The sequence below is a fragment of the Salminus brasiliensis genome, chromosome 7 (assembly GCF_030463535.1).
Source record: "Salminus brasiliensis chromosome 7, fSalBra1.hap2, whole genome shotgun sequence".
In the NCBI taxonomy this organism is placed as follows: domain Eukaryota; kingdom Metazoa; phylum Chordata; class Actinopteri; order Characiformes; family Bryconidae; genus Salminus; species Salminus brasiliensis.
In genome coordinates this window covers 23,566,392-23,590,979 of record NC_132884.1, presented here as the reverse complement: position 1 = coordinate 23,590,979, position 24,588 = coordinate 23,566,392, and the positions used below count along the sequence as shown (strand labels likewise).

Below are 24,588 nucleotides of genomic sequence, written 5' to 3'. Positions count from 1 at the left end.
TTTAGAATTTTTTTTTCACAGATGTAGCCCTTAACCTACCAGCTAGTCACAGATATATGGCTACATCTGTAATTCACATGGTTGTTGTGGTTGCAAAAGGGTTTCTTCAGTCCATTTTAGTGGGAAACACCACTCACAGCTATGAGCACATTGTGGTCTAAATATTATGCTACTACTGAAGGTCAACCCATGATTTCTGTTTTGCATTTACCACCACAAAGAGTTAACATGCCGATTGCCTGTGGCTTATGTGGTTTTTGCTTGAAGGTGAAAAGGTTGTGGTTGTCTGAAGGCGTGTGTCCCCATATGCCAGAATGAGGCTGCATTAGTTTAATGACTGAAAAAAGCCATGGTCTCAGGTGAATGTGCTGTGGCCTTGAGCTGAGCTGACCACAGACTTCTCCAGAGAGCAGCTCTGTGCAGAAGGTCACCTCCATCTTTCCAGACACGGGGAAACTCAGACATGTCTGATGAATTACTCAGCATTCTCTCTCCCTCTCTCTCCTTCTCTCTCTGTTCTCCCAGTGAGTTCATCTGGGGATACAGTGCTGTAATTGCGCCATTGAACAGTGAGAGCTGCTATACCTCATGCTCTGTCCAGCCTGAATGAAAGACACTGCATCACATTTATGCCGCTAATAAACGCTAGGCTTATTGTTCAGTTCTTTATATGAACACTTATTTGTTTAGTGAGTAAAACGGGTTATTCAGTATCTACTATGAACCTAGTAAGCAAGTTAAGCAGTTATGAGAGGGAACAGTAGGGGTCTGGAGGGATTAGAGGCTATCATTGGTGTAGATGTCTGAGTTCCCTGGATTGAAATGAAGTACAGGACATTATACAGACATATGCTATATGGACAGAAATATTGGGACACCATACACAGTTTATCCTGCTTTTTTAGAATAACTGTCTCTACAGTGCAGGGAGCCTAATCAAAATGACCACACACAACATAGAGTTTATTCAGAGTGGTGCAAAAGTATGTTTTCCTCAACATTCAGTGGGCAGCTGTTCTGCTGACTGAAAGACCTTATTGAAGACAGAAAACAGAAAAGTGCCAACTTGATTTAGGTTGGCAGAAAGGAAATACTAACTCAGATAACCACTCTGTACAATTGTGGTAAGCTGAAAAGTATCTCAGACACACTGAACATGAAGACTTATGGGCTACAACAGGAGAAGACTACTTCACGTTCCTCTTTTGGACAAGAACAGAAAGCTGAGCCTCAGTGGACACAGGCTCACCAAAACTGGAAAGTTGAAGACTGGTGAAACCCAAATGCTTTGGCACCAAGAGCTTAAATCCATGAACCCAACCTGCCATTTGTCATCAGTCGGGCTAATGGAGGAGGTGTAATGGTGTGGAGAAGGTTTTTATGCACACTTTGCCCCCAATAATACTTGTCAACCCTTGAAAAAATGATTTGCTGGATTTTCTTAATTCAGTTATATCAACAATTTTAACTTAACTGATTTGTTAAATATAATTAAAACAAATTATTAAAATGCAGATAACTAACTTGTAAAACCAGAAGCTACCACTGTAGCTGGTGGATCTTCACTTCTACCAAGTTTTGGAAAACCAAGTAATCTTAAAACAACAGTAAATGGCCATGCCAAGGCAAAGGCATCCACTGCGGGAATCCCCCAACACAATCATAGATTATGACATCGGGGGCAATGGTAACTCAGCAGTTAGAGCTCTGGGCTATTGATGACAGGGTTTTGGGTTCAATACCTGGACTTGGTAGGCTCCAACTGTTAGGCCTTTGACTCTCCGTGCTTCTCAGGTGCTGGAATTGGCTGTCAACCACTCTAGACAACTCACAGTACATTGTACAGCAACAAATTCTTGCACTTGCAGCTTTTCTTTTTTTTAAAAGCTTAGCATAGCTTAGAAAAGGTAGCCTTAGTGGAAGGGCTACACAATGATGGTTAGCTGAGAGGGGAGGGGGGCAATATGCAAATGAATGGTGCCAGAGGCCAATGGAAAAGGTGGATTTGTTTAATTTATTCATTGTTCATTCAAGGCAAAGGAAAAAAACTGATTAGTTTACACACTTTAATTACAGAAAGTTCACCTAACCTAAACTTTGAGGCAAGCCGTTAAAAGTTAATATTTGTTGAACAAACCTAATATGCAAAGCTGAATGCATTTATTGTCCTAATACTGTCAATTTTCATTTGTAAACATTGTAGTCATCAAGACCTAATTGACTCCCATAAAATTGCCAAAACGTTTATGACAGTAATAGCACAAACATATTGTAACACAAGAAACATGCAACATGTAATCATACTCACTATTCATAAAAGCATTAACCCATCCTTACTACCTTTAACAATGAACCCTGACAATCACCCGCTACAAAACGTATAGACATTCATCTAAGAGAAGCTAGCCTGGGAGGAATGCCTACTCACTTATGGCGCCCAATATGCGAAAGAACAGGTGGAGGAAAGGTGTGAGTCTTTCTCATCAAAGTTGCACTGCCCAAACATAAGATAGAATTTAGTATAACACAACTGAATACATTCACCTTAACTCAAAATATGTCAAAGATTAACCTTATGTCAATGAACTGAGTATGCATTTCAACTCTAGTTGAGAAGGGTCTGGTTGCTTTACGCGGCATGCGTAAAATAAATCTATCACCACGACCCGAACACCACTCTCAAATCTCAAACCATTAGTGTCCAGTGAAATAAGTTGTGAGTGTGGCTATGCAAGAATGCACCTTAGGTGCTATAATATGTCATACCAGCATATTTTCTATGCACAAACCCTCTTTCTTGAGTGTATGTACATAAAATGCTTTTAATTAAACAGATATTACTGCTCACAATTATACATAATTATGACAATACTTATAGCTCTTGCACGGCTACTCACTAAACAGTGTGGCGTTGCTGAAGAGAAAAGTTCACAGACAGCCTCAAATGTCCTGAATGAAGAGAGTAAAGCTGTTGAGTTTACATTTAACAATGTTGCACTGACATACACTTTTACAACCCACCTGACTCAAGTTTTACTCACTAACGTGTACCCTTAATGAAAGAAACCTGAGTAAAGATGAGTTTATTTTTTTGACTTAAGCATCACTTGCCTATTTGAGTATTGTTGCTGACCATGTTAATCCCTTCATGGCAACTGGTTTCATGAACATGATAGTGAGATCAGTGTTCTTCAGTGGTCTTCACAGTCACCAGATCTGAATCCAGTAGGAATTTGGGAGATTTGCTGTGATAATTGCATAATGCAGTCATGCCAATATAGACTGGATTCTTAAAGTGTTAAAATGTTGTCTGTCCTATATCTTGTTGCATCCATGCCACAATGAATTGAGAGCAAAATGAGGTCCTACCCAATATTTGCATAGTGTCTCTAATACAATTCTCAGTGAGAATTTAGTTATGAAGCTGCTATTCATTGCTTCGCTATACAGAACTACACATGCATGGTACTAAGTGCTACTAATTTAGGTGTAAAATATTGTCATTGCCTGTTAGTATACAAGTGACAATTGCAGGTACTTTTTTACACATGCAGATCAGTTCTGCTTTCTTTCCAAGGTCCTACTATGCTGTCATGATCTGATCATGTATTACAAAAGTCTGATCTAAGTTTCTGAGTGGATCAGAGAAACTGGTATATGTCAGTAGCACAGCCACAGTGTGGCAGAAACAGTACCAGAACTTTTCCTCCAGATATAAAGATGAAAGCTCTCATCCCACTAAGAGTGCAAAATCTCATAAATTCATGTATTAACATTTTATTGAAATATATATTTTAAAACATCAGAATTTTACCCAACAGATATAGATTAAGGGGGCAATGGATATACTTAAATAAAAAGGACATAAGACAAGGACATTAACTATACAGAGGAAAGGTAAAATACAAAAGGTGAAAAAACATGACTTAAAGAAATGGCTACTAACTACAGCAAGTACATATATGGGCACTAACAGACAGCATTGAACAAAATTAATCATATTCTTTTACTCATTCACTGACTTATAATAGCCATTATGCGAAAGGAACCAATGCAACACCAAATTAGCCTAGAAAACAACAGCTTGCTTTCACAAAAAACAAAAACAAAAACTCACAAATCCAAGAGAATGTAGCCTGGGAGGAATGACTACACATTGATGGTGAGTGAAGGGGCGGGGAAACGCCCAATATGCAAACAGATTATGCAAGAAGCCAAAGAGAAAGCAGTTTTACTATAGGATGTTGCACCCAATCCCACTGTACATGACTGAAGCAGCACATCTGACTCACAGCTGTTTTTTTTTTACAAAAACAAAAGCAAAACTTATAGCAGAATATTTCTGCTATAAACACAGGGCAAGTGTATTTAAAATTAAGAATGTAAATAATGTATATTTCCAGAAAAGAAACTGTTTTCAAACCCTTATGGTTTGACAGTGTTTCACTGGAAAATCTTCGGACAAAACGTTTGCATTTTCTTTAAAAACCTTTTGAAGAGCCTTTTGCCAATCAAGTGACTGAGTGAGTGGCTGAGTGAGTGGATGAGTTACTTTGTTTAAACAAAGGTGGTTATCTGGCTATTGGCCACCTAGCTACCTACCACAGACAGTCATTGATATGTGGAGACGAGAGCGAAGAAATCTAGTGTTTGCCTAAAATTAAAAGTTGTGTTGTTTTATTTGTGTTCTTACTTGAAATATTATTATAATTAGGCCTCTCACCATTTCATAATCATCTGATGCCAATTATTCACATTGATGATATATTTTTCACTGTGTGAGGAAGAGATACACAAACCGACTGTTTGAAAGGGATTTGCTTCCAAATATGGTCTGTCAGTGGTTCCTGCAGTTTGAGAATGTATCTTTTTACAACATACAGTGCATCCTTAAAACACAGCCAAAACACTGTGGCTTTTAAAATGTTTGCATTTGCTGATGTAATTTTGATCTGATTCATTTTTATTTGTTTCTTTTATTTGTACTTTTATTTGCCCTGAAGCTTTCTATAATAGCTATAATAACCATTTTTGTTTGACTCTGTATTTTAAATCTGTTGTCTACATTTTCAGGATCTGAGGAAAAGCCTTATGTCTAATATTAGGCATGGTCACATGAAATGCAACATGTAACATTAACATTATAGGTGTAACAGTTTAAGCCATTTTCAAAACACAGGACATTACCCTGGAGTATTTTGGGCCCACATGAACGACTGACTCCCTGTTACTGAAGTACCGGTGACGCTTGTCTGACAGTGGCAGTCCAGGAATACTAACTTCCTTTATAGGCCTAAAAAACAAATGAATACATATTAAGTTGCTTAAAAGCTGCTTATGGTGAAGCAGTTTTGTTGTGACAACAGCCATGACTTCTTTACATATTTACCAGAAAACTGTGGGAATGAGCATAGTCACCACATTTGAATTATTCATTACAGTCCAGTAATTAAATTCTCTTAAGTAATGATGTAACACATGGCTCCCAGTTCTACATACTGCTGAGTTGGGGTGGCTGGTAGCCTAGTGGTGAGAGACTGCGCAGGCTCAGCTTACTATCTAATTACACCACTGGTAATTTGATGCATTTTGTCTGTGCTGCCCTTAATGATATGTCTGTTGCAAAAACTCGAATCGCAATTACAATCAACACATGATTAATTGCGTAGCCCAACCAGTACCTGACTCACCAATGCTCTTGACTGAATGCAGTGTAAAGGAAAGGCTTCTGCAGGAAAGGGGAACAGACTCCCAGTTAATACCCTTGAATTTAGAAGAAACATTGAAAGAACGGGTCTAAAGACATCTATGCATATGAATAGCTTTACGTAGACAGGAGTTGTTATCTCAATTCAGCTCAGTTTTCCAGTGTGTGTCATGAAACCATGAGGGTGGAAACCTCTGCTGTATGTGTTGGTTCTTTGGGTCCTTGGTTAGATAAACCTTGGTCAAGGTTACTGCTTCAAATATTCATTCATTTCGTTTTCTTTCTGTTACTCCCCACACAGTCAGTCGTTCTCACATGGAGGAAGCAAAGCTCTTGTATGGTTTTTAGATGTTCAGTCAATACAATTGAAGTGAGAAAAATACCAGGCCTTGTGTAATGACCTTTTAGGAGCACAGATACTGCAGAGCAAAATCTTGTTATCAGGTTGGAGCTGAGATAGTAATGCTCTAGAGCTCTGGGCTATAGCAGTACATTATGACTTTAGGATGAGGATTAAGTAAACATTTTCAGTAGTGTGTCCTCTTCAGTAAGGATATCTTGATATGAGGTCTACTGGGCGTCTCTAGGCCATTTACTTTTCATAAAGATAAATGCTCCATTCAGAATCACTCCCTACTGAAGAAATAAGACTATAGTGTATCAGCAGCTTTATAGTGGTGTTTGGAATCTTAGTGACAAATCATTTAGTTTCAGTATTGTACTCCAGTGCCATAGCAAAGCCCTATGTGGTAATGAACTGCGAATTAATTAACAAGTGAACCATTCTTAACACAACAAGGATGCATACTTATTTTTACATAGAAAATCAAACAAAACAAGAGGTGGAGAAACCTTTGCATATAACTGTAGAGGCCCAGCTTACATTACATCTGCAGAATTCTCTGGGGTTCCAGAGGTATTAAAATGAATCCTCTCCTAAACTCAGTACTCTTAAAATGAAGATGAGAATATGTATCAGCTCAGCTTGGCTGGAATTAATTGCATGCTTGCAAACTGAAATATTATTTTAGAGAGCAGCTACAAAGTACGAGCTAGAATTGAAGATGAGCGAGGCTAAAACCAAACAGGAGGAGAGGCTGTGGGAGAGGATGAAATGAGACAAACTAAGTTTCACAATGTCTCACAGTGTTTGGTCCAATGAATTTAAGGGTTTCCGAGTGGCACAGCTTCCCCTATCGTTGAAAGATGGTTCAGGTTTGCTCCCTGTGATGCCACAGCCATCTGTGGGAAGGAGTCCATGGATATGATGGCCCTCCTTCTTCCCTTATCACTCAGTTTGATGTTAACCAGCTCAAGTGCCAGAACATTCTAGTATTACAGCTGTAATATAATTGCCTCCTTCAAGCTTGTTTAGCTGAGCAGTGGTGTGTCAGCAGCATTATGAAAATACATGGTGACGCTCATGTATCTTGGAGGAAGGGTGTGCAAGCGCTGATGGCATTGGGGGACACCTGTATAGTGGGTGGGAATTTGAATAAGGGGAAAATTCTAAATCTACAAGTTGATGACAAAAATAAAGACCTCCATACCCATCCTCATATCTATTTACATATCTATATACTTTGCAGATGTTCAACTTTACTGCTGAAGGGTTGTAACAGTTACTTTCATTCATTTAGTGCCTAAAGTTCCTGGGTTTTTCTGTAACAAAGAACAGCTTGTAACACAAGGGGAGACGTAGGCTGTATATGCAGAGCACTTTTACATTTGGGGCTATTCCAGTACATTCATTGGATCAGACAGAGGTCAAATAACAGGTAGGTAGGTACACACTAGACAGGTACATACTTATGAGACATAGTTAGTCTCAAAAGCTGGGGAAAATATCACTAGACTAGATAGCAATATATCGCCACTGTCACACAAAAACCTTGTATCTCCATTTTAGCTGTTTTTCACTTTTCAACATTACTTGAGTCTGACATCGTTTCTTATATTGTGTAAAACTTCTGTGAGAAAGGGACCAATAGAAATGCTCAAAAATTACTTGGAATAAAATGTTATTTTACATTTTATAGCAACTTCCATTTATTAATGAATCAATGAATGAATAAATTCAAGTTAAGAAAAATGTTTTTGAAAAGTGTTTGCATGAAAGTGATGATATATAAGTAAGTTAATCCAAAAGTTTAGAGAGCACGATTCCCCTAATAAAAGGAATCATTATTTGTTTTTCCCTTTATTAAATTAATATAGACATAAAGAGTAGAAGTGGGGGGCTAATGTAGGTCAGTGAATTAATTTACAGGCACATGATATGTATGAGATTGCAACTATATTTTGTGCACCCCTGCTTATGCTAGAGACGTGATGTTCCTCTTGACTCTGCTGATGATGTGTAAAGTAGGTGTGTGTGGGTGTGTGTTCGTGTCTGTAGCATCTAGAACTCTCCAGCTCTGACTCTGTTGTGTGAATGTGTTGCTCTCTTCTGTGTTTTTATGCTTTGTTTTTGTTTGTTTTTTTTCTTTGTCAGAAGCAAAATGCTATATGTGTTGTTTTCTACTGTTTTTATATGGAAGCTCTTATTCATGCATTTGGTTTGGAGTTAAAAGCTGTCTATGTACATTTCCCCAGAATACATGAGCGAACGAAATCAATTATGTGAGCAAATGTGTCACAAAGTTTATCAGATAAAACATGGAACAAAAAATGCATTTTAATGAAAGTATCCATCATGTTCTGGTATGTATCATTAGACTGAAGGAGAACTTAAATTCCCATTTTAATTAGGCAAGCTGGTAATGAATTACTGCTGATTAAAGAGTTTTTTAAGTCATTAAGTAAGTTGAAACTCAGTAATCAGAGTAAATCAGAATTGCGACAGCCTTGGATGCAAGGCAGAATACCATATGTTAGCATGGTACAGCAGGTAGTGTGTTTGCTGCACTGCTCCAGGGGCCTGTGGTTTGATCCTCACTCCGGTCACAGTCTGTGAGGTGTTTCATGGTTTGTCTCAGTGTAACTGGAGTGTAAACAAGTTTGTCACATTAAAATATATATATTAAAAAAAATAGTTAAAAAATAACCCTTAAGCCCTAATTAATGCACTATTGCCTGACTGATAACTCTTCTACACACTAGATGTCAACACAGGTCCATAGTTGCAAAAGAAAATTTTCTACGGCATTGGGTGTGTACCAATAGAAGTATGGGTATTGTTTTAAACTCCCTTAATTAAAAGTGAAACTACATATACATATACTATACTTGAGTCAGGAATTGAGATTGAGACAGATAAATAGATAAATTAGAGGTTTGTAGTGTGGCGACTACTGGGTGGAACTGGTTCTAACACAAAGATGAATTGACACAGTTGTGGGCAGATTTATTTTACACTACATCTTTAAATCAAGCAGAAGCACACACTCTGAGTGCTGGGTTGTTTCTTTGCTACTAAACAATCAATACAAAGGTGATAAAGTGTCAGATTCCCCCTAACAGTAGTGGTTAAAGTGCACTGTGAGGTCCATCTAGTCTTTCACCAAAAGTCCAGAATAATGGACATAAAAGATGATCATATTAAAGAGGAATTCCACCAATATTTCTACATAACTAAGACGTTTAGGAAAGAGTCTGTACCCGGAGGACACGAGTTCAAATTCTGAGCCATGCCACCTTGCCATCAGTGGTCGGAGTCAGAGAGAGCAGAATTAGCCGTGCTCTTTCCGGATGGGTACATGACGCTCTCTCGCTTCATCTCTCTAAAGCAGTGTTGGCTGGTACAGGTGTCTGTTAGCTGGTGTGGTGGAGCTGGGGACCCAGTGCATCCTCCGAGCGTGTCAGCTGCCTGGGCATGCTGCATCGGTGGACACAGTGTCACAGACTTCACATATATTTAAGGAGACGTGTTAAATTCTTACCCTCCTAGTATCAGGACATTGCTAGTGCTAGTGGAGCTATGGATCCAGGGGTTAATTGGCAGTACCAAATAGCAGTGAATCTAAAGCAAAAACAAGGGTATTAAAGAGTTTATCCTGTTGGCTGATCACCAACCCACCTCATCCCCAACTCTCCAGCTCATCCCAAAAGTAGTGGATGGAGCACCATCGTTCTAGGGAACACAGTTCCACTGCTCCACAGCTCAATGCTGGGAAGCTTTATACCCCTCTAGCCAATGTCTGTCATTAGGGATGCTTCCAATTATGTTTATGTATAGGTTATGTATTGTATGTATTGGCAATACTTATCTACAGGGACTAGAACATCTGTGTCAGCAAGGTGTGCAACATAAAGTAGCTGAAGGGGTCCCCACAGACATTTTGACATATAGTATTAATACAACTTGACAGTGAGAGTTTTTTTTAAAGTACTCCAACATGGAAGGCAAGGCCACTCAGTTGTGACCTGATTGTCTGAGTGCCGCCTGGCTAATCACATGGTTCCATTACCATATACTGCATGATGAGGGTCACACTGAATTGACATGTTCAGTGTATCTCTGTAGTCCAGAACGTGCCCTGCTTGCATGATAGACCACTCACATTTGATAGATTACAGTTCTCTCAGTGAGTACCATATGGCATGCTGCACTTTTGATAACCAGTCAGCTAGTCATGTGTGATTCATATGGTGCTGTGACTATGTCTCATGGTCAAAGAAGGTGTCACATAATCATTCCTGCATAATTATTATTCAGATACTGTTCAGGCATTAAATTTTTCTAGTGATATGGGGACAAAATGGGAATTGTGGGTCAACACTGCTATCTGATATTTTTCTTACCTGCCGATTCATAAACTTTAAAAAATAAAATTTGAGACTGACTTTACCTGGATTGGCATTGGCACAGAGGTATATATTTATAAATATATAAATTCAGTAGGTAGTCCAGTAGTCTGGCATTCTAAACAGGCTACTATTCTTTAAATTTCAGTGCATTCAGTAAATACATCATCAAATAATAATCTAATGTTGTTTTTTCATATACAATTTGTGAATTTCACCAAATATCACTGATGCTATTATAATATCGTTGTGCATCTATACGTTTTATAACTGTAAAATGTTCCTGTCTGTCAGAATTACTGTATGTTGCAAAACTGACTTTGCTTACAATGTAGCGATTATGCTGTTTTTGAAAGGTTGCAGACAAATTTTATGTATTCAGATATATGTACTCATTCAGTCTACAACAGATCCTCTTCACCCATTCATGCTGAAGATGATCAGACTGTTTTTTAAATGAGGCTCAATACAAGGCAGTCAGTCAGAGCAAGGGTCATTTACATTTCAGCCTTAAAGGCACAGTAACAAAAGCGGCCTTTTTAAATCTGCGAGATTAAAGAGAGGTAGTTAAAGTAGAGAAAGTAGTTAAATAGTAAAGTAAATAGTAAAAATGGTTCATAGTAAAAATGAATTATGACAAAACAATATGAAGGTATAAAGCAGTCTTAAGAGAAAATGGGCAAGATTACTGCTGGCCAGATCAAATCATTAAGGCTGTGTGGATCTTTGTTACTGACTCACACACTGTCACACATGTTTTTCTCCCAGTTAGCACTTCAAATGCTCTAGATGAGCCCAGTGTGGCAGTAATATCAGTCTTGCATGTGTTGGCCACCAGCATCACTTTTTTTTAACCCTGCTGCATTCACTTTAACTGCTGAGGTGTTGATTTTGAGACTTGGTCACCCTCTGGTGGCAGACATTGATAGTGCAGTTGTCTTCCAGTGTTTGCCTAGCATAAGGCAGGGTAAGTAATTCACTCAAGCATCTAATTCTTAAGAGTAAGATATTTTCACTGCACTGAAAAATGAAAAGTGAAATGATCAAGAAAACTTAAAAGCAATAATTTTACTGAAATACTGTTCTTACTAGCCAAAGGTTTTAATTTACATGACCTCATGACATCATATCAGATCACTCCTGTTTGAGGTTTGCTCTATTCTTCGTTTGCTGGTCCTCTATTTCCTCACTCAGAAAGTGAAGTTTGTGATAGAGAAGAACTCTGAAGTTTAAAATTGAATATCTCACATTACTCCACTATTTTGAGTTGAGGTAAATATTTGGTATCTTTTTCCAGATTCAAAAGGGATCTTTGAGTTGAATCAACTTTGAGCTTATTCAGTTGCCATTGACAAATGAACAGTGATTGGATATTGCAATATGCAATATTAAAAATGGAAAAAATACACAAAACTAGCAACTGCACTGATGTTGGATTTACTCATTTCTCTCATATTGTTGTTTCTCTGAAGTCCAGTAACTGAGTCAGCTCTGCTACTTCAGTATTCTGTTGAGTAAAACTCACACTGTTTCAATTGCTCCTGGTATCATCTATTTGCATATTGGGAGTGTCATGAACCCTCAGTCACCATCAGCGTGTAATCACCCCCCACCGGCTATCTTCTCATAAATACGCAGATGTGTTGAAGTGATTGAAGATAAAGTGGTTGACGGTTTGGCAGTGGCAGTGGCAGTGGCAGTGGCAGTGGCAGTGGCAGTGGCAGTGGCAGTGGCTATAGCTGTATTCACCCATACATTTATACACTATTATACTGCCAGTGTTTTTATTCCAAGAGAAAAGATTAAGTTAAAGTAATAAGATATCCCAAGATGTTCTAACCTAATTTAGTTTTAATGTATTAGAAAATGTTTGTAATGTATTGAGAAAAGTTAATAAATTAACTAACACAATTAGAGTGTTTATATTAGTTTATTCAGAAGTAAAAAACTATACTTGGCTGTAGTAGTAAACAATTTGTTTTAAAAAACAAAACAAAACAAAAAACAAATATGTAACAGAGAGAGAAAATTGTTGGTCTTCATAATTTAGTTTTACTTTATTTAAAATCTATTTTTTGTCTTTTCTTTTAGTAAAGAAATTGATATTAACTTAAAATATAGAAATTCAGTAAAATCATACATATAATTGAGAAAAAAGTAAAGTGCCTTTTTTCTGTGTGTCATCCAAATGTCCCATTTACAGCAAAAATAAAAAACCTTAGCCTTCAGTGGAAGTCAATGTAAATACATTTCATTACAAGTAATTCTGGAGTATTTCTATTGGTCCATTTATCATGTAATTGTGACAGTGTGAAGAACTGCCAGATTTAAATGGACAAAAACACCAAAAAAAAAGAGATACCAGGTTTTGGCATGACCATGATGATATGTAGATTAATGTTATGTGAAAAGGGTGAAACTTTCACTGAAATGATTCTATACCAAATGAATTTCAAATAAACTCAGCAAAGTGCTCCATGAATTCTCCTAAACACAGTTCATATTAAAAGGATTCATGCAGTCCTTTTACTCAGCTCATCTCTGTCATCTGGGGTTAGGGCTGATTGCACTTGAATTCATCAGAATAAATGAAATGCCGCTCTAAATGAAATTTCTGCTTTCCATTTGTAGACTGAAAAGAGGTTTGTTATTTCCTGCTTTGTAAGAATGAGCTCAGCACTGCAGGAAAGCTCTACCCACATCGCAGAGCCTTGAGGGCTACTTGAGGAGAAATGAGCTTGTACTCTTCTAATATCTGCTGTGCTGACTGTTTATATTTTCAGTGCTTTGTGTATGTGCAGTATGTGCATGAATACTCTGGGTTGCATATACGGTAGTAGGGTTGGGCAATATGATTATATGTTATATTAAATCATATTATATTAAAAAATACTATACTATTGCAGCCTTGTAGCATAGAATGTAGCATTTTTACCTTCAAATTACAGCTTCAAAGTCATTGTGATGCTCCACTGACTGTAAAAGGCAGAATCACATCTTTCCCACTCCTATTGTCTACTAGTGGAGTTAAATTTTGGGAAAAGGACTATGCCCTGAACTCCTCCTTCTGGCTCTCAAGCCCCTTATATACCCCTGCTTCTCAGTTCACCTCTGTATCGAACAAACATTGCACCCACTTCCGCTTAGTCTCCTCCTTTTCTTCCATTACTCACCACATCAATAGGGGGGCAGACCACAGGAAAGCCGATCTGAACTCCAAGCCAAAAATATTCTGAGTCCACCCTCCCGTTCCATCCGCACTAGCAAATGTGACTTTGGTGGGCAGGACAACGCTTGCAGGTGTTATATTCATGTACAATCCTGTAAAATGACTCTACCTTTTCAGTCCATGTGCAGTCCATGTGCCAAGTTCTGTATCTCTCAGCATGTCCAGAAATGTATGTGTGGATTGTGTCCTATAGTGATACTATAGGGGGAGCAAGAAAATAAATACCAATTCTGGTATAACGCTGCTTTACATTCACATAACATTGACATTTCAGGGATTAAACATTGCTAGTTTAGCTAGTTTGTATAGACTAGGGTCCAAAAGATACCATAAGCTAGTTGCTGCTAAATACAAAAGCCAGTGTGGATACAATACACTCAATGTACTACACTTTGCCTGAATATCAACCAAATCAAGTAAGACATGAGTACAGTCATAAGCCTTAACAAGCTCAAGAGGTGGGTCTCCAGGTGGCTTTTGAAGGCAGCAAGCGACTGTAGTTCAGACACCAAGGGGAAGTTTGTAAAGGGTGGTGGGTCAAGTCAGGTCGAAGATCTCTTGGTACAGATTGAATATTGACCATTGCCATCAAGTACAGAGGGGCTGGTCTATTTATGGCTTTGTAGCACAAAAAGAGTGAGGAAGGTTAGGTGATATCATAGCAGTGAGAACTTGTGGGGCTGCATAGATGATAAAAAAATCCAGCCACTTAAGGAGGTCTGTGGACAGAAGGTAAAGGAAGTGTAAGAAGCTGTTAATTTAGTTAAGTTAGACCCTTTTTCGAGTCCATTATGATAGTGTGTAGTGTGTGCAAAATACTGATATACACTCTTAGGGTGCTTTCTCAACTATAACAAGTTATTAAGCTATTATTAAGTTATTAAGTAAAGCTATTAAACTTTTCCTTTAGTTTGGCTCCTTTTGACAGGATGCACGCTGAACAAGAGGACCATGGTTCTCTTCCAAATTACATCAGTTCGCTACCGGTTGAAACACATTTTTGTGATGGTCCAACCAAAACAGTGTTGTACTGTCCACACAACCTGCCTGTTTAACAGCTAATTATCCAATTATTGTTGCAGAATGAGTTTCTGCTAATGATAGAATAAAGAGCAAAGCATCTGATTTTGTCATATGGACCATAAAACATATTGCTATTTCTACAATTTATAATTGGTTGGGTGACCTGATTGGTTACATCTGATTGTGATACATGCAGACGTTAAGCATCTCTTTTTGAGTGCAACATAATGGGTGAAATTATACAGTCGGGCAAGAATGCACCATATGTGAGAGATAGATGTAAAAGTAAACGTAAGAGTACCTGTATCCCCACCAAACGTCTGACCAGTCAAAGAACACAATAAACATTAAACGTATTTAGTTCCCTTTACTCGTTTCAGTGTAAATCCAGCTTGACCAAACTAAAGGTACAATATCATAAAAACCCAAAATTTGCTACAAACTAGGTGTAAAAACACCCTTTTTAGTTTTTAGTGATCATTACTAGACATATTTAAGCTATTGTTTATTCTGCTGACCATCACATTTTCATTTGCTTAGAACTGAGTTTGTGCACATTAGAAAAAGTTCAGTAAAGGGGTTTAAAAAAGGAATCATCAACATTTACCCAGCTTTTTCAATTCCACCAAACTCTCCCTCTCTCTCCCTATAGGACAGTAAAGGACCTCCAGACTGCAATCTCAGTGAGTCCTTCACATCTTCAGGCTGCACGCTGGGAGTAGACTTGCGGCGGGGACGGCGGCGCTTCTCTGGCAACCTTCAGCTACCCCCACTGTCGTGGCGACAGTCAGAGAGGTCCCGAACCCCTGATGAGGAGATTATCTGCCGGCCCACCACGCTGCCCTTCATCACGCCCCCCCGCATCGACATCACACCAGTGGACTCAGACTGGTAGGAACACACTTTCTAAAAGTTTCTCAAAGAAAAAATGTGCTCATATACTTTGCATATACACTGTGTGTGCCAGTTTGGTTTGGTGTTACCAATGTACAGTACAGTCTGGGAGTTGGCCTCATGTTTGATCTCATATTTGCATAAGAGCTTTAGGAATTATGTTCAACGCAGCATTTAAGGCTTCAGTAGATCCTGAGAGACACATTTTCAGCAGTATTTTATTCTTCTCTTGTGGTTTGGCTTGGTATTGCAACACAACGGATTTGACATTAAAAGCTGATTTGGGTATTTCTACGTATCTGTATAAGGTGACCCAGAGCAATCCAAGACATTTAAATTAATTTAATTTGTAAAAAATGGTGAACAGTTGTGAACTAAGCACACATTGAATGGTGAATGGTGCACACATTACAATGTATTTTAGCTTTAGCTACCTGGGCTGTGTCTGGCAAAGTGCCTTGATGTGTTGAAGGATGTAATGAGTCTGGCTCAGGTTAGTGGCAGTGTAAGACACACTGTATTGCCTGTTTTTTTTCTGCAATCTGAAGTGACCTCTCAGAGTAAGTGAGAATGAAACAGCTCAGGTGTCTGACAGGCTTCATCAGAGGCACAGAAAGAGGACATTTATGAAAATGGATGTTTCTTTCCTAAGGATGCTCTAAAGGACTGTGGATTTGCATATTTTATTTACTCAGTGATAGCGATTTTTTTTGTTATTCATTGTCAGGACATTATTCCTAGATGACTGAAAAAAAAAATCTTGGGAACATTTTTGCAAGAAAATTACATATAGATACAACTCTAACTGAATGACATTATTTAGCCTGCTGGGTTATGGATCACATGGGTTCAATACCCAGGTCTGCTAAGCTGCCTCTGCTGTGCTCTTGAGCAAGGTACTTAACCCTCTCTGTTCCAGGTGTCCCGTGGTATAACTGACCCTGCGCTCTGACACTGACTTTCTAAGCTGGGAAATGGGAAGATAGGAATTATGTTGAACAGTACAAGTGTATAAGTATCATGACAGTAAAGGTACTTCAGTATTCAAAGTTTCAAAAGAGTTGTTACATCAAAATAGATTTTCCTACTTTCCTCTTTCTAAGAATGCTTGCATTTTGAGAATAGGAACAAGCTAGAAAATGAAGCAGTGATCCAGCTGATCATTGCAACCATTGCAATCTCAATAATAACCTCTGTGTACATCAGTTATTTCTTTGTTGTGTTTCTGCTTTAAGCTCTTAAGCTTACCACACACCTTGAACACTCTAATACATCATGTCTACATGCTGCACACTGTCCTCATAGTTTTAGTTTGAAGAACCTGAACAAGCATTGCATTCGGGGTATACTCATGTTTCTGTAGGGCGTTTAGCCACTGGATGCTCTTGAAAAGGGTCTGTTTTAGTAGCCCATTTATACTTTAAGCCTCTTGTTTGCTGTGATGACACTCTGCAGTGTTGTTTTTCTCGTTCTGAGTGTGAAAAGCCATTGTGACTATTCTCAAAGTGCAGCGCCAATTGTGTGACCAGGGACCCAGACCTGTGTCTCTTGTGCAGACTCTAGCGCAGTACCTCTGACTGAGTGTCTGGGACACACTTCCTTTGCATAGAATTACTTTTGACACATTAAATACAGTGACTGTGCTCAAACTTGTGTCAACAAATACTTTTCTAAAAGGTGTGGGGAACTGTCCCGTCCACAGACAGTGGTTTCTATGCAAGGCCTAATTGGAATTTGGATTTTGGATAGCTGATAATTAGACTATTCATTTTTTTACACTGTATTTGTTAATGACCTGGTGATGGCTGATTATGGCTATGTTCTAAGCTAACGTACCATATTTCAGCTGCTATCATTTAAAATGTGGAGTCTCCTGTTGATCGAGTTTGGACGTAGCTCTGCTACAGAGGAGCTATACAGGCAACCATGCAGTATATAGTGTCCTGACCATTGATGCACATAGAAAAGACTATTCCTTTATTTTGCCTAACGGTGGCAGCACTGGGTCTTCTTTTCATGCTCTTCCAGTGCCATTAACCCATATATCCTTTAGATCACTCACTGCACATTCACTCAGCATCCATATGCAGTGATTATCAAGATTATAATGGCCCTGTTTTATCTTTCCATTAAGAAAGTGTGGTTACAAGCTTTATTTGACTGAATTGTGAAGAGAGATCGCACAGTGATATCAGTGATACAGAGTAATTGATCAGGTAATGTAGAAGGGTTATTTAATGGGAATGTGTCATGGAGAGTTTATTTTGAATCATCTCCCATTAATGTGCGGTAATTGGACTGGTAATGGCTTGAAAGGTGCATGACACAGGGAGCCAGCCACACACAGCCACACAGACACATATACACACATACACACCCTTTGCCTAGCTTGCTCTGCCATAGTTCCACTTGTTAGAGGACTGTTTAATGTGCCTTGCGTCAGAAGGATGAGGAGAGGAGCGGAAGGAAAGGAGGCTGCGGGAGAGAAAGTGCTATTTTAGGAGCACAATTATTTTGCCGCTGACGTGATACCATTGCAGCAGACATTGATTTTGGTGTGTGTCCCCAGGTGGGTTCTGGGGAGGCATTAATAGAGCAGCCATAAGCGATGGGACCAGAGGAGAAGGTGTAAGGCCACAGTGACTTAATACATTGTTTGTTTGCATCAGATGTGGAACGTACAGTGCAGACTGTATGGATATGGACAGAAACTATATCAACCTGCACGTCAGTCGTCAGAAGTGAATCTAAATAAGGCTGCTAATCTAACAAAGATATGATTATATTAACACTTGGATGGGATTGCCTCAGTCTGACTGACATCTTTATTGACCTAATCTTATTAAGCCTGCAACAAACAACTATTTTGGTAGTCAAATAAAAAACAAAAAATAAAATGACTTTTATGTAGCCATCCGCTTTTAAATTAGCCTTGATGTTGTTTTATGCATTTGCTAATTAACAATAAAGACAACAAAGATGAATACTTTTTCACTGTTTTAATTAATGTTTCTGCTAATATGAAAGATAAATAAAACTCTAATATCTATTTGCTGCAAAGTAGCATCAATCATATATAACAGAAATGAACCTGTGGTCCCTTAATCAGTTTTCCCACCATTTTTTCAGATTAGAAAATGTGCTATGCTTGTATTAGTGACTTTAATTTTGACAAGATCTGTATGTTCATTTGTATTAGTAACTTTTATTTTGAGAAAATGTGTTTGTTTGTATTAATGATGTTTATTTTGACACAGTGTGTTTGTTCATTAGTAGCAATGACTTTTAATTTAACATGGTCTGTTTTTGACGCAGTGGTTGAGTGAAGCTGTTGCCTCTTTTTTGGCTTCATTTTGTTCCACAGTAAAGGCTAATAGTGAAGTCCATGGTTTGGAGGTTGACTGACTTGAAGATTTCTCCTTTTCCCACTCAGCCCATGTCCACATGAGACTCCCACAACTCACACTAATAGAACTCTGCTCTCCACTCACTGGTGTCACTGCAGATGTGTGTTATCTTATGCCTCTCGTGGCACAAGGTTTACAAACCGTCCAGAACCGTTTTTATCCACACAGTCCGTTCGCGTTGCACACAGCTGCTCAGGCTGTATGTTTTCACTGCAGCTATGCGTCCAGATTGGCGGAATTATTACAGTAAAAAGTAAGAAACACAAGAAACACATGCTGTAATGACATCACTGACTAGTCAACTATTAAATTAGTTGACAACCAATTTGCTGAGCGATTTTGATCGACTAAGTCGATTAGCCGTTAAATCTTACCCCTGATTTGAGCGTGATGGTGGCCCAGGCTGATGTTGGCTGATGTTGGCCAGACTATAGATAGATTTGCTCCACTGATTCTCACTCAGCATTTTGTGGCACTTCCTACAATTCCACAGATATAATTACAGACTTGCAAAGACTGCAATCACAATAACAGTTGAAATGGTTGAAATTACTGTATTGTTAATGAAGGAATAGCATCTTGTCAGCTTCAGAATCCCTGGCAGATGTCCAGCTTTATATGATATTAACCTGATATTACCTGGTAAACGTACCCTGTATCTGTACTGCCGTTGTCTGTTCGGAGCACTGAGCAGAAGCACATCATTGAGAGATTAGCTGAAGCTCTCTCACATAGCCTCTCCTCGCTGTGTGTCTCAAATTGTGTGTGAATGTGTTTGTGTGACAGAGATTTGCATCCAAAACGCATCCAAGAGAGAGGCTCATATTCAGTCTGGTGGATTTTGAGACTGGCCTTCCTCCCTATTCCCCTCTTTGATAGTATCAGTTTTAATACAGTACTAGAAAAGGAAAAGAACCTTGAACGAATGATCACTACAACATAGACAGGGCTGTACTGAAAAATGAGTCAAATGAATAGATAAGAACCATTTATCCAGTTATCAAACATACAGTTATATAAGCATTAAGAAGCCTTTGGGGTATATATTAAACCATTGCTTTCCTTAAGGAACCCTTAAAGAACCCCTATTTTAAGGATGTAGTCAGGAACATGCCAAGCAGGGAACCGGTCACAGACTCAATCTGTGCTCTGGTCTGTACTCGTGTTCTTGTGGACTTGTGAACCGTCATCAGCTGCAACACAAGTACTGCTCCATTCAAAAGTACAGTCCGAAGGCCCAGATGTGTTCTTGTTCTGCCCGTGTTATCGAGGATGCATCAGGACGTGACTTGTGTGGACATGGCACAGCCATATATCGCAGAATGCTTTATGCACCAAGCTGCTGTTCCAATTGCAAAATTACTGTACAGCGTCCTCCTGCACTCTGGACTTGGTACTCGCAAGTGGAAGCTGTACCAGGTACACCAGTTCGTCTGTTAGCTGGTGTGGTGGAGCTGGGGACGCTTTCCTCCAAGTGTGGTGTCTGCCTGGCAACACTGCATCACACTGCAGCAGTTTGAAAAGGTGGTGGTTAACTTTACTTGTATCGGAGGAGGCATGTGTTAAGTCCTTAGCCTCCTAGTGTCAGAAGCATTGCAAGTGATGGGGTGGGTGGGTTCATTGGCAGTATGTGGGTTAAGTGGCATAGTGGGTAACAACACCACCTTCCTTGTGGCAAACTAGGGTTCAATTCCCCAGTTGGACAAGCTCACCACACTACAGCAATAAGAGGTTTTGGGCAAATATCTTCTCTATATTCTCCTATATTTTCAATGTAGTCAAATGTAAGTCATTCTGGATAAGAGCACCATGCTCTTATCTAGAGCACATGCATATCTAGACTTGTTGTGATCACAATAACATATGATCATACTGCCCCCCCCCCTCCTCCTCCTCCACGCTCACTTCTATTTATTTATTTTTAAATATCTGCACTGGTAGGAGGACCCTTAGGAGCACCATGTCTTTTCCATCTCAGACAGTCAGCAGCAGTTTTATGTAATGTCTTCAATTATGTAAGGTTCTATCTAAAGCTACCTTACAGAGTGCCCAGCCAGTCCCTCAGAATGCCCAGGAGAACATAAATTCTGAATGCGATGTTCCTCACCACAGAGTACGTCCTCTACTGCAGCATCAGACGCTCAGCAAAAGCTCCAGGGCGGTGGCAGAGCCTCCGTCGTGCACCTGATCATCACAGATCACAGAAGTTTATCGCAAATTCTCCCCTAAAACTTCTCCCTAAAAAGTTCACTCTATGTCCTTAACTTCCTATCAGCGGAACAAGGTTTGTACTATAGGTGTCTGTAAATCTACAAAGCCTAATCCACTCCTAATAACACAGTAGGGACCCTTATAGTCTCTGCCGTGTCCTTTCATTCAGACCTAAAACAATAGTTCTCCAAATGCAGTCAGTCAGCCAGGACATGTTTAGTGCTTATTAAGTTTTGCTTTGGAGTCTAATGTAGCAGTGGTTAATTGAAGCACTGTTAGAACTGTGTAAACTGCATGCCTAAATCAAAATGTCAAAATATGCAGTGTCGAATAAACTAAAATATTCTTGCTTATGTGGTTTCTAAAACACGCAATCATACTGTTACTCAGAAAAAAATGATCTCAGTATACTATATTACCAGGAGCGGGGAGTAGCGCAAGTAGCAGAGATGGTTCTATGTTACCTGTTCTGCCATGTTTGGCCAGCTTGGCTTAGCTAAATTACACACCACTCCACTTCATCAGAGGACTATTAGATCTTTTTGGTCTCTTTTTTTCCAAAATTTTTGAATATGTTCAACAACAAAGGGGTAATATATACCAATGAATGTAATGGTAATGGTACCCCCTCTATTAAGGGGTGGGTTAACGTAAAGGTAAGGGGACAGGGGGACAAGAAGGAAGAAATAACAAAAAAAATATATACTAAATCAAATATAAAAAAAACTGAATCGGTTTAACTTCTTCTTTAGCGAGAACATGGAACACATATGAAGAATCTTTAATGCATGAGTGTGAAAACCGCAGGTTTTTAATACTGCTCACTTCCACAGCCCCCTGACCATGCAATAGCTGTTCTAAAGAATCCGCCTGAAAGTAAGTGATGAGAAATCATCGAATGGAACGTCCTAAATCATACTGTCATGATGGGGTCATGGCTATTTGGAGGTTGCTCTGTGTCAGAGATAAGAATTATTGATTTATTGATGCGCTGTCTAGCTAATGAAGCTGGAATTTCCACACTCTTGTCAAATAATAAATAAAAAGGAAATAAGTCAACAAATAAACACATGCATTACATGCAAATAATTCAATACGCTTTAGCAGTGTGTTCACATCTCGTTTGCTTTCTTTTTCCTTCCATTCGTCATCTTCTCCACAATTCCCCCCCTCCCTGCCCCCACCCCGGTCTCCATGGTGAGGATTAGGCTGATGCCGCTGGTTGACTGGCAGGCCGATGACTTGCTGAAGGCAGAGCGGTGTGCTGGTTGTCTGCAGTGTTCTCCCGGATAATCCCGCTGTCCTTCCAGCTGTGAATGCACCAGATCCAGCAGGCAGCACCATGTCTCGCTCTGCTTGCTCGCAGTGCCATCGCTTCATTTACATGGGCGTTCTCGCCGCATGTGTTGACCTTGTTGATTTGTCGAGCTGCTTTGCGGAAGAAGGCAATTTAGCTCCTGTGCTTTCATCTATGGAAATTCATTCAAGGTTTTCCTTTGAGGCCAAGGTTCTCGTATTGAGTATGTCCTTCCTGTTTGTAAGCTGAGGTGAAATGAATCAGCTCATGCTGAATGGCAGCGTAGCATTCAGTGAGAGCCTTCAAATACTACTGGAGTGTCCTCACACCCCCACCCCCTGCCTTTCCTAGGCCGGTGCTTTGTGCATACGCTGTATTTGTCCTTGCCTAATTCATATTTACTACAGTCAAGCCAGCTCATTCAGAATCAAGCCTACAGTCAGCAGGCAGCACGTCTTGCTTGGTGTGTTTACCTTCCCCTCACAGCTCAATCCTGAGCTTAGATTGCTTCTACAATTTTCCCCTTGTTGCCATCTCGAGCTGGCGCTGGGCTGCAAAAGGCCAAAAGCCATCATCAGAATTCACCCGCCGTCTCCAGCCCGGCCGACCAACCAGCTGCTGCCTGGGGTGGAGCTTTCCACCGTCACTATGCGTGCGTCTTCCTCCATCTCTTTACGCTCTCTGCACTGTGAATTCTGAATGAAGAGACTGCCTGGGGCTACCGAGTTAGGTACGTCACCTCTGGATCTGTTCTTTTCTGTTTCTCTTTCTCCCTCTATATTTCTCTGTGTTCTGACCCAGGGTGGGGGCGTCTTTAAAAGGGTCTTAGCATGGGGTGGGGGGGGACCTATGCTCTCAGCTCCCTCTTACATTATTCATTGCAGAGGTTGCAGGAGCCAAACGAAGAAAGTGAGCGACTTGTGTGCACTTCTGAGACACTCTGTGGGAGAGCAAGAGGAGAACGAGAGAGAGAGGGAGCGAGCAAGAGAAGTGTACAGACTTTTAGAGTGCATGAGTTAAGTATAAAAGATAGAGCACAATAATAGTCAGCTGTGTGAGTGAGTGAGTGAGTGAATGTGTATGTGAGTGAGTGAGTGCTGTAGAGCAAGAGAGAGCCAAGGAAAAGCAGGTTTAGAAGGGGGGGGGCATGAGTAAGAGACAGTTAGAGAAGGGAGAGAAAAAGATGTTGAAAGGGAAGAGAGAGAGGGGAGAGTGAGAGACAGTTAGAGAACAGAGGGAAAGAGAGACTGACACTGGTAGGGGGAAGAGTGAGAGACAGTGAGAGAAGGGAGGGAGAGAGAGACATTGTGCGAGGGGACAGACAGAAGAAAGAGAAAACGATTGAGAGAGAGAGAGACAGCAAGTGAATGCGATAGACAGAGAGAGGGAGTGAGAGAGCGCGCGAGAGAAAAGCACGAGTGTATGTTTTTTTTTCTTTCTCACAGGAAGGAGGTGTGACTGTGCTCTGACGAAAGCTGCTTAGTGTGTCAGTGGAACTAAAGCGCACAAGCAGAGGATTGCTCCAGTGCTCCAGAGAGAGAGATCCTCATTCTGTGAGAGGAGAGAGAGAGAAAGAGAGAGAGAAAGAGAGAGAGAGAGAGAGAGAGAGAGAGAGAGAGAGAGAGAGGGAAAAGAAAAAAGAAGGTAGCAGAATAGCGGCAGTGTCTGGAAATCAGCTTATTTGCTGAACTGAAAATCAGCCTGCATGGCACGACCTCAGCCTTAAGAGGGAATCCTAGAGAGTGAGTCAGAGAGGGAGAGAGAGACAGAGAGAAAGAGAAAGAGGAAAGCAGACTCACCCTCAGCTCCAGTTAATCAGCCCTGGCAGCATGGCGTCCAGCGAGCTGACCGCTCCTCCGGAGCCGGACCCCTGCATCCGCACCTTTAAGGAGCACATGCATCTGGAGCTGGAGCCCCCCAGGCTTGGCGCGGCGGGCAAGCGCATCACCTCTCCAAAAATGTCACCCCGCAGTTCCCCGCGACTCTTCCGCAAGCTCATGGTCAACAAGGGTGGCCGGCACAGGCGCCGCTTCACTGTGGCACACACCTGGTAAGTGGAGAGGGGGAAGGAGGA

At 40.1% G+C, this 24,588-nt stretch overlaps 1 protein-coding gene across 2 annotated transcripts in view; it reads left to right on the top strand.

Annotated features, from left to right (window-relative positions):
• Nucleotides 1-24,588, top strand: part of pde4ba (phosphodiesterase 4B, cAMP-specific a) — a 199,244-nt gene that overhangs the window by 42,984 nt on the left and 131,672 nt on the right. Inside the window, exon 3 of one of the 2 annotated variants that reach the window (XM_072684239.1) lies at nt 15,358-15,596. In XM_072684239.1, coding sequence (XP_072540340.1) covers nt 15,358-15,596 — 239 coding nt within the window. Of the gene's footprint in view, nt 1-15,357; nt 15,597-23,992; nt 24,565-24,588 lie in introns of those variants that run through there. The other variant, XM_072684240.1, reaches the window with a different exon arrangement.